The sequence below is a fragment of the Rousettus aegyptiacus genome, unplaced genomic scaffold (assembly GCF_014176215.1).
Source record: "Rousettus aegyptiacus isolate mRouAeg1 unplaced genomic scaffold, mRouAeg1.p scaffold_m13_p_6, whole genome shotgun sequence".
Taxonomy (NCBI): Eukaryota; Metazoa; Chordata; class Mammalia; order Chiroptera; family Pteropodidae; genus Rousettus; species Rousettus aegyptiacus.
In genome coordinates this window covers 8,913,029-8,924,187 of record NW_023416309.1, presented here as the reverse complement: position 1 = coordinate 8,924,187, position 11,159 = coordinate 8,913,029, and the positions used below count along the sequence as shown (strand labels likewise).

Genomic DNA, 11,159 nt, shown 5'->3' with positions numbered 1-11,159 from the left:
CTCTCTCAGGACCCCTGATTGTTATTCACTTACTTTGGGCCTCCCATACCTCACACTTCTGTGAAGCGCACCTCAGCATGTGGGGTAAATCCCCTTTCCTGTGGATCCTACTCAGTTCCCTTTCTATTCCTGTCTTGCTTTTTCACTTTTCCTTGCACTCCCTATGGAAGTGCAAGGACTCTGTGCTGTGTTACCTGCAGATTCCGTGCAGTCTGTGGGAGGTCTGTTTCAGGTGAGTGGGGGTGGGAGGGGAGCCCCTAGCGGCTGCCCTGGTTGCAAACAGGCCTAAGCTAGGACAAACATGTGGTCATCAGGAGAGGTGTCTCTGCCTATCTCCTCCTGCCTCCTCTCACTCTAATCCCACCTCTCATCTCCAACTTTCTTTGACTCAGTGCCACCTTCTCTCCTGGTCTCTGTCTGCGGGTCCTATGTGGGGGAGGGGTGGTCTATACAAAGGACTCAAACAAAGACTTTTGTTATATTCCAATAAAAACATACAGATGCTCATATTTTGGAATTAAACACGTTTTAACATTTGTTCCCCTTTTTAAAAATTTCATCTGGAACCGGCCTTCTTTTGCGAGGTCGTGCCTGTCGCTCAGATCTCTGGCACTGAAATCAAAGGACTTCACGCTTCAAGGCCCTGCCGACAGAGGTCGCCCGAGGACAGGTCCGAAGAGGGCGGGGCGAGGGCGGGGCCACGAGGCCTGCCAGGCCAATAAAAGCGGCGGCGCGCGGCTGCAGAGGACTCGACCCTCTGGGCGCGCGTAACCTCCGCTTATTTTATTTTCCCGCTCGCACCACTGGTCTCGTGCCCCGACCCGACCCGACCCGCACCGTGATGCTAGCGCTGCGCTGCTGCCCCCGCCTGCTCGGACTGCTTCCGGTCCCGCGCTCCTTGCCGCTGCGCTTCCCCGCAGCCCGCGCCTGCAGCGGCAGCAGCGCCCGGGACCCGTCTTCTTCTGCTGGGAACCCGCTAGTGTACCTGGACGTGGGCGCCGACGGGCAGCCGCTAGGCCGCGTGGTGCTAGAGGTGAGACCGCTGGATTGCACCGCGCTGAACTGGGCGTGAGGGCGACCCCAGGAAAGCCCTGGACCTCGTTCCGGCGCTGTGCCTGGCTCTCTGAGTGACCTTGCCTCTCGCTTCTGGGCCCTGGGCCTCAGTTTCCCTGTCTCTATAAAGAGGCGTCGGATTGGTTGCTTCCGGTATCCCTCCGAATTTTGGAGCAATGGAGGCGGGGAGGCACGTGGGGAGGAGAAAACCCAAGGTCAGATCGAACACGGTGCGGGCATGGCCCGCTGGCCGGCTCAAGGTCGGCGAGAGGCTCCGTGACCTCATAGTGTCGTAGACCCGAGCTCCGAGGTGGAGGTCGGGGTCCGAATCCGGGCAGTCAGGCGGGGCTGGTCGCTCACGTGGCCGCCTTTGCGTGAGGCGGAGCCGGACGGCACCCCTCCCCTCGCCCCGCCTTTCGCCTTTGGGCTTACCTTCGGGGCGCAAAGGTGTTTTGGGACCCCCTGCCTCTCCGCAGTGCGAGCTGGGCAGGCAGCTGGCTCCAGCCACCAGATTGACCCCAGGATCGCCCTCCTTGGAGTCTGGGCAGTGTGCCTGGAGCCCTTCACTCCAGCTCAAAACCCAGCCACCCTCCCAGGGGCACGCTCAATTTTTGCCCCTGACTCTTTGGGCCATTTTTTTAAAACACAGAGCAAGAAGCAAATAGTCCAGAAAATAAAAGAGAGAGGAAACTCTGTGTAGCCTTCAAACTCGGCACTCTTTTGAATGAAGGGGCCTCAGTTAAGCCTGTTTCCTCTTCTGGAACATGGAGAGCCCCTCCCTGCTCCTGTCTGTTTTAATGGTTTGGTGCTAAGGTGGCTTTTGAAGTTGGAAGGCAAAAGGCCAGTTCGGATGCGGCTCTAGCCTCCCCTTACTCCTACTCATACTGCCTGTCTCTGATCTTCAGTTTCTCTGCACATTGAGGAGCTTGGACTGGCTCCTTCCCAGGCCCTCTCCAGGCCCTGAGTCTGATGCTTTGGACCCAGCCATGCTAGCTTTGACAATTCTGCCTAGGGAAGTAGGCCAGGATGACATTGTGAACTCTTCTGACAGGTTAGGAAACCAAGGCTGTCTCCTCCTAGTCTTGGGTTCATTTGGAAGCAGCTGGCAGAAATGATAGCTGCTTAGGCTGCCTCCTACGTAGCACTGGGAGTAACAGGAATGGAATGGCGCCTGGGGTTTTCTCCAAGTCTCCTTGGCCACTGTGGAGGTTGAGTGGTGAGAAATTTCCTTCACCTGCTTCTGGACTGACCATCTTCTCATCCCTCTTCTCTCCCCACAGCTGAAGGCCGATGTTGTCCCAAAGACAGCAGGTAAGACAGTGCCTGGGGCCTCCTGAATCTGGCCTAGGTAGAAGAGAAAGGGGCAAGACAAGGTGGGTGGGCTGACAAGAGGAGTCTGGGCAAGGAGACCTGAGACCAAATGGGAGTTCTGTGTATGGCTCAGCCACTGGCTGCACTGGGGCAATTTTCTGTCACTCTCTGGGCCTGAGTGTTGGCCCTGCCTACCAGTCTGGTGGCAACTCCAGTATCAGTAGAAGGCACATGTAAATTTCCCTGGGACAACTTCCTCCCTCCTGCTTCCTTATGTGGCAGGATGCTGGTGTGCAGCCTTTCAGCTTCCTGTCCACTAACTTGGTAGTGGAACAGACAGGAGTGTATGTTCTGCCACTGATGTCAGAGAATGTGACTTGTCCCAGGTTACACAGGCAGAGCAGACCCAGGGGACAGACCTAGGGTCTTCCACGGCCTGCTTACCTGAGGGATTAGAAGGGATTCTGGCTGGAACAAGGTGTGGCTCCTGGAGTTGAGGCCTGGCTCTTTTGACCTCCTTCTTTCTACCCTCAGAGAACTTCCGAGCCCTGTGTACCGGGGAGAAGGGCTTTGGCTACAAAGGTTCCACATTTCACAGAGTGATTCCATCCTTCATGTGCCAGGTACTGTGGCCCTCTCTGTGCTTGCGTTCTCCTCTGTAGGTGAGGATAATAAATGGGACCACTTTGCAGGGGTGTGATGAGGTTTAATGAGTGAGCATGTGCCTGGTCCTGGAAAGTACTGACTTATAATTACTCTGTTGGTCTGTCCTCTTGCCCTGAAAGGCTAGAGCTTGTCTAGGCTGTCATAACTTTTCCCTGCCCTGGAAGTTAAGCAACAGGGCAAGCGGCAGGACGGCCCTGCCCAGCTGGGTTGGGAAAGTTGAACCTGTGGAAAGAGCACTGGCATTGGGTATGGTTGTGCATGGGGCATAGGTCTTAAGGCTTTGGAGGATCAGTATATTCAGACTATGTCTCTGACTGTGTCCCTTTTGTCACACTGAACACTTGACATTGGAGAAGGAGAAGAAGAAGTGAAGGGAGAGAGATTGGGTATAGACAAGAACACACGGGTCTGGACTAGAGCTTCTTTTTCCAGAGAGGAGCATCTCTTTTGGTTCAATGAATATGTTATTTAGTCATATGTCTTGTCTCTTTGTTAGAAGCATTAATATTGCTGTGTCAAATGTTTGGGGTAGGTGATGACAGCAAGAACTTCCCAGGGGTCAGGACCTGAGCTACATTGGGGGTTGTCCTCTGTTAGGTCAGCCCCTGCTGGGTCAAGGGTTCATGCCCTGAGGCCTACAGATGTAGAGGCAGGGGTAGTCCTTTTAGCCTGAATTCTCACCCCCATCCCCTTTACCCTGCCCTGGTGACTGTCATCATATTGTGGTAAGTGGCAGTGGGTTGTGCTTGCGGACATGTCAAATGTGGCGAGTGCCTGGAGGGACAAAGAGTCTATGGCGTGGGACAAGCTTGGCCAAGCCCTGTGGCTTTCTGCTGCAGAGGCTCCCAGCCCTGCCTGAGGCTGTAAATGTAGCAGGAACTGAAGCAGGTGTCCTGAGCTGGGCTAGGGCCTTCTTTTGAACAGCAGTAGGCAAGGGTGGGAGCTTTCAAAGCTGGAGGGCTCTGAGGCATGAGGTGGCGGCACCATGGGCCCTGTGTCAGTGTTTTGAATTGTCCCTCTTTGCAGACAACTTATTAGCATTTGTGGATGTTTCAGCCAGGCTGGTCAGGTGACCCGAGGATCCTGTCTCAGGAAAACTGCAATATCGCCATGGCTGGGCCTGGCAACCACTGGGCTCTTCTGGCCATGGAAGCATCAGATGAGCCCTGAGGAAGGATGCCGGCCCTGGGTGGATTCTGTCTTGGAAATGCAAGGCAGAGAGAAGCCACTGAGCCTGGCCAGGGGAAGATGTCAGAATAGAGAAGGGGCTCAGCACAGGAAACTGGCTCCATGCCAGCTGTTGCTGCTTCCCACAGAGCAGATGTGGAAATGGGAGCCCCTAGACACTTTATCTTCTCAGAGTCGTGGGTAGAAAACTCTGGGTCACTAAGAATTATGTTGTTGGCCATTAGATCTTTGAGGATCATTTAAAAACTTTCTCAGATAAAAAGTGAATGATTAGGAAACCAGGCAGAAAATATTTAAACTTTATTTTACCTTTGTTTATTTTCCTTATTATTTGAGTAGTTCATATGTTACTGGATGTTTTTTGATCACTTTGCTTGAAGGGCTTCTGGCAGGGTGGGCCTTGGGTGGATTGAGGGACCCCAGCAGCAGCACCCTCCTGCCAGCCCTGGGTGGCGCCCACTAAGAAAGTACTCTGCGCTTGCAGGCTGGCGACTTCACCAACCACAATGGCGCAGGGGGGAAGTCCATCTACGGAAGCCGCTTTCCAGATGAGAACTTCACACTGAAGCACGTGGGGCCAGGTGAGTGAGGGGTTGCCACACCATGGTCTGAGTTCCCTGAGTTTTGACCCCGCTTCTACCATGCCTAGCAGGCCAGGGTAGCTGCAATCTGGTCATTAATTACTGCAGGGGTCCTCAACCCCAGGGCCAGGACTGTTTGGAACCAGGCTACACAGCAAGTGGTTAATAGTGAGGCAAGTGAGCAAAGCTTCATCTGTATTTGCAGCTGCTCCCAGCACTAGCATCACCATCTCAGCTCCACCTTAGATCATCAAGCATTAGATTCTCATGTGAGCACCGGTCCCAGGTGCTGAAAACATTGGGGACTGCTGAAATATTCAATGTACAATGGTGTGGCTGCCCTCCTTAAGCACTCCGGTTGATTTGTTGGGTTTTCCTAGAGGTTTTTCATTCTGAGCTCTCAGTTTTAAAACAAGCTATTCTTTGGGAACTAGGTGGGAGTGAGGGCCTTTAAGCAACCCCCCAGCATTGTGTCCATTTAAGACCTAAGGTACAATGTGAAAAAGTCTAGAGTTAGTGCTCAGGTCCCCACTCCGGCTCTACTGCAAGAGCTTCCACAAGACCCTTTCCTCCTGGGAAACTGCTTGTCTGCTGGGCCCTGGTTCTCTCCTGAGCTCTAGGATCTTCAGATTCGAATGTCCTTGATGCAGTTTGAGCCATCTGCTCTTTTGAGTGAGATGCCTTCTGGGTCAGCGTGGCTCACTCCTGCTTGTCTTTGTAGGTGTCCTGTCCATGGCAAATGCAGGCCCAAACACCAATGGCTCCCAGTTCTTCATTTGCACCATAAAGACAGACTGGTGAGTTCCCTGCTTCTGGATCCCGGGCCTCCATGCGTTTAGTTGGAGGAGGGTTTTTGTGCTTTCAGGCAAAGGTAGTTTGGGGTTAGACTATCTGCTCTAGAACAGTAGCCCTACCAGGCCTGCGTGTCTATGTGAGAGAAAGTTCCTAAAAGGACTGAGAGAACTATGGGTTGTTCTTGCTGCTCTGTCTAATTAGGCTTCCTGTTATTACTGTTGGCTGGAATTTTCTCAGTGTGTTCTGTGTGCACTCATGCACACACTCATTCACTACATTTGGGAAATGCTGCCGGACATATAAGGCCTCAGGATGGCCTGTAGTAGAATCCTGTTTGCCTGGTTTAACCTGTAATTTCCTAGGCTTATCTCAACCACAGAATGCACCTTGGGAAACACTGTGGTAGACATTTGGATGTCGCACCAGAGTTTTCATCAGGCATTAGCATAGGCCTGGTTAGCCACCAGCCCTTAGAGACCTCTTTCCCACATGCCCATGGATTTTAGGGATGTCTTCCCTGATAAATATTCCACTAAGGGATAAGTTTCTCTGCCCAAAGTCCCTCGTGTCCCATCCCTGAAACATCTGGGGTTGAGGGGACAACAGCTGGCTAGGAGCTAAGACTTAATAGGCCCATTTCTGAGGACTTTAAGGAGACCTGGGTGGTAGGTGGATACTAGCCATCTTTAGCCTCCAAGCCAGAAGGAACATGGATGTCGGGGTTGGGCAGGTCATTGCTGGCTCTGCCCGCTCTTTACACCTAGTGGATCCTGCAGTTTTTCCCTTGGCTATAACCAGTCTTGGCCTTGCTGGCACTGTGCTAAGCTGCCCTTTAGATTCTTGGAACTCGAGTTGAGAACTGATCCAGACTTAACATAGTTTCACCACCCTCGTTATCTTGGCTCTTACCTCATAATTCATGACTGTTAAAATAGTTCCATTTACACAGACCTTTTTTTATTTCAGTGTAGTTTTAATATCCTATTATCAACCTGAGCAGAACAAGAATAACTCACTTTTGTAGATGAGGTTACTAGGCAAAGTCACACAGTGAGGGAGAAGGCAGAACATGCCTCAAGGGAGGCATCCTCCTGTGTATTTTGGGGACCTCAGCAAGGCTTGATATCGGGAGCTTCGGAGAGTAGATCAAGCTTTTCAGTGTGAGTTCCTTTCAGAATTGCTGTTTTTGGTGGGTAGTTCCATGAGCAAGTGACTATGACATTAGTTGACATTGCACTACTCTTGTTTCTGTTCACCTGGCTTGCCTGTTCTCACAGGTTGGATGGCAAGCATGTGGTGTTTGGCCATGTCAAAGAAGGCATGGATGTTGTGAAGAAAATAGAATCTTTTGGCTCCAAGAATGGGAAGACATCTAAGAAGATTGTCATCACAGACTGCGGCCAGTTGAACTAACCCCCTGCGGCCGGGATACTTGGCTGGCAGCAGCTGCACATGTGTTGACTCACCTAGGTGGCTGCTTTGGGCTCCCAGCAGGTCGCCCCGTTGAGTTGCCCGTGCTTGCTCCACCGCGGCCATGGGCTCAAGAAAGCCCTCTCAGGAATGTCAGACCTCCTCAGTACCCACCAACCTGTTCCGCAGGCCCGCCCTTCTCATGACCCTGTTTCTGGACCCCTGTCGTAGACATCATGTCACCACTCCTCATGAGGCATCAGCTGTGGTCATCCAGCCCCTGTTCACCTGTGCCTTGGACATTGGGGGGTGGTGATTGGTTAGCTTCCAGTGCAGGTTCCTGCCTTGTCCTTGACTGACTAGAAAAGCTGGTTGCTGCAAAAAGTGCTATTTTGTGTCTGCTTAATGGTGTCGTTCTAATTGGAATAATTTAATTAACAAGACTACCTGGAGATGAAGCTGTGACACTATCCAATGCTGTGGTATGACCTAAGTTGGTGGCCCAGGCCACAGAACTCCAGAGCTTGGCCTCTGGAAACATGATCAAGGCTTTGTGAAGGGTCTCAGGGCTGAGGCCTTTTATCCCAGCTACTGTGAATCCCGTCGGTTTGCTGCTGTTGTTTTCTGAGGAGAATCTGTGGGGCAGAAGCAGGTGTGCCTGGGAACAAAGCCACTGTGAGCTGTACCTAGTCAGTGTGAATTCCTGTGCGGAAAAAGGAAATGGCCTGTGAGTGCTGTGGGCTCAAGAGAAAATAAACGTATTTCCTGGTAGGCTTTGATTTTTCTGTGATAATTTAAATCTACTTTTTATGTATGTAATATACTTTAGGAACATTTGTTGGTGTTCACCTTAAATAAATCCTATTTTTCTATACTGACTGGTGTCATGGTTTTAGGAAGCAGTGTCTGTAATACAGCCTTTATTAAGTTACCCTCTGTCTGGTACTGTGCTGAGGGCATTTCCATGCATTGTTTTATTTAATCACTCCAGCCGCCCATGAGGGTATTATTATTGTCATCCTGTTTTACAGGTGAGGAAATGTGCTCAAACTGTCTCAGCACCCACAGCCTATCCGTGAGCACTGGCTCCGCCTTGAATCCCAGCTCTCCTTGGTGACTCTGAGCCCCAGTTTTCCTCAGCTGCACTATGGGGAAATGGTAATGCTCACCTCCCAGGGTGGCGAGAGTCAGATGTGATGTATGTAAAGAGCATAGCTAAGCCCTCTGGAGTGACAAGGATGATGACATTTTCTATGTGTCAGGGTTTTAGAGAAGGATCCATGAGCATCTCAGGTTAGGCGTGGACTTTACGATCCTGCATGTACCATTTAAATTTGGAATGAACTTTTAGGTGTTTCTGAATTCACAGGGAAGGCAGAATAGGGGATAAGAAGAAGATTAAGAGCTTCCTTATAAACAGCCAGATAAGGCACAGTTTGAATAATAGTTAATTGCATTCTGTTCAATGGGATTAGAATGGTTTCACATTAGGGTCCCTGAATTAGATTACGTGTGGTCACAGGGCCTTGTAGTCATTCTGAGTCAGTGGCTGGAGTTGGGTTATTTGGAGTATGGGGTTCCAAGTCAGGTTTTGTGAAGTCACAGGTTGATTCAGTCACTGAGTCATGGCTGGATTGGGTCACTTGGAGTCATGGAGAGTTTCTGTGGAGTCAGTTCACCTGCATGGATTGGGAGCTCAACTGGTCTAGCAGCTTATAAACAATTCTCAAGAGCCTTAGGTGTCCTCAGAGTAGAACAAGAGGGAGACAAGGTGCGTGAGCCTCTGAACCCCATTTTCGATAAGGTATACTCCATTTTTTATCATTGGGGCTCTTTAAAGAATTTCATTTGAATAATGAGATCTTGAGCCAAATAATTGGTAACTGCTCACCCAGTCCAGCATTTTACAGATGAGTAAACTGAGGACCCAAGAGGGTCTATGATTGCCCAAGGTGAACTTGTGAGTCAACTGGCAGAGCAAAGGCTGGAACCCGGACTTACCGGTCCAGAGGTTTTCTGATGGAGCCCTTCCAGACCAGTCTGAGGTCATACTTCAGTCCCTGTGGAGTTTCCTCTTGACCTCCAGGGACTCTAGGGAGGCAGCAATGCTATTGACAAGTTTGAGGAATAGCCCCTTGAGACGTGATCTTTTGGTCCTGTGGTGATTTCTATGGGGTCTCGGGGTCACATAGCCTGTGGCTTTTGTGTTTAGTTCACAGAGCTTTTCCTTTTTAATGAGTGAGTTTGTACGTGTGTTGTGTGTCACTCCATCTAGCAGGGTCTGATATGTGGGGTTTCCTATGATGATGCAGGAATCTCCTAAAAACTGAATTTGCTTTAGATGGGCCTGTTTACTGCAGTTCTCTTTCCAGCACTCTGCACAGGGCCTGAGCCTAATCTTATTTCTTATATAAAGCATGAGCCTAAGTAATATGCAAACAAGATATTGACCTGTTGCTGGCACATGGTACCTAATGCATGAGTGAGGCAGCAAGTCATACACATGCTCTCAGAAATATGTGATGCCACGTAAATGCCATGTATTTATCTGAAATATTTTTTCCTCAGACTTGTGATAGCTTTTCAAAATGACTTCATTACAAGGTCTCTCCCCCAGGCCTGCACTAGATGCTGAGGAGAAGGACTGGGTACAAGTAGAGGACCCAAGAGAGCCTGCGGTGATCCTTGCCTCCTGGAGAAAGACATGAAGCCATGCTCACTTTCTCAGATTTTTCTTTCCTAATCCACTGAGAGAAGGGAAATACTCTCTTTACCCCCAAGGTGAAATAAAAGCTCACTGGCTGGAGAAAAGGTAGAGGAAAAAATTCTATAACCCTCAGGGATGGACAAGGAACCATCCAGGGCCCAAGATCCGATATTGATACCAGCCGGAAATCAGTTACCACTGCAGAAAGGGGCAAACTCGCACCCAAGACATACCTAAAACTGAGGCTGGACCACAACAACAGAGAGCCCTACTGCCCCCACATCAAGCCTAGTCTACAGCTGTAGCAGAAGGGAAAGTGTGGAGGGACATACTTTCTACATTTCAGAAAGCCAAGAGTGGAGTACAAACACTGAGAAAACCCTTCAGCATCCCAGCTCCATCTCAAGCACAAGGCGTCATGACAGGAATTTGCACCTGTGAGGCTCTGAAGGCAAGGACAGCAAAAACAAAACCCAAACCTAGCTGAACTGAATGGATCAACTCAATTCCTTACAATAAAAGACCTGAAACAAGAAGCAGCACTTCCATTTTCAGTGTGCATACCATACCGCTGTCTCTTCTATTGTAGAGCAATGTTCAGCATTCAATGAAAAAAATGAAAACACAAAAGAGAATGAAAACAACCCACTGTTAATAAGTAAGGTAATTGACAGAATCAGACTTAAATATAACCCTATTAGATAGAGACATTAAAATAACTGTGATTAATATATTTAAAGGATCTAATAGGAAAGGTAGATAGCATGCATGAACAGATGAGTAATAATTTTTAGCAGAGAGAAATGATAAGAAAGAATCTAATGGAGATGCTACAAAAAAAAAAGTTAGGATACCAAAAATGAAGAATTCCTTTGATGAATTCAGCAGTAAATCTAGCATGGCTGAGGGATATGTCAATGATTTGTCAAAAGATTATAGGTATGATACCAAAGTATAATCAACAACAAAAAAATTAATAAATTGGAATTTACCAATGTTAAATTTTTAAATGTTTGTGCTTCAGAGGATACCATCAAGAAAGTGAAAATGACTCACACATGGGAGGAAATAATTGCTACTGGGGTAATATAAAATGGTTCAACTTCTTTGAAAAACAGTCTGGCAGTTCCTCCGATGATTAAACGTAAAGTTAACACATGACCCAGCAATATCACTCCTTGATATATATCCAAGAGAAATGAAAACATATCCACACAGAAACTTTGTATACAAATGTTTATTGGAGCATTATTGATAATAATCAAAAGATGGAAACAACCCGAATGGTCTTCATGGGAAAATGAATCAACAAAAGGTGGTGTATCCATCCAGTGGAATATTACTTGGCTATGAAAAGGAATGAAGTACTAATACATGCTACAACCCAGATGAACCTTAAAAACATTATGCTAAGTGAAAGAATCAAATCATAAAGACTATATAATATA

The 11,159-nt window shown here is 48.8% G+C and overlaps 1 protein-coding gene across 1 annotated transcript; it reads left to right on the top strand.

Moving 5' to 3' along the window:
• Positions 1–738: 738 nt before the first annotated feature.
• PPIF (peptidylprolyl isomerase F) lies at positions 739–7,878 on the top strand. The gene is made up of 6 exons (XM_016164997.2): positions 739–1,033; positions 2,334–2,364; positions 2,899–2,987; positions 4,703–4,799; positions 5,521–5,596; positions 6,872–7,878. Exons 1-6 carry the CDS (start codon positions 842–844, stop codon positions 7,005–7,007), a joined length of 621 nt encoding a protein of 206 aa, XP_016020483.2. The 5' UTR covers positions 739–841; the 3' UTR covers positions 7,008–7,878.
• Positions 7,879–11,159: the final 3,281 nt, after the last annotated feature.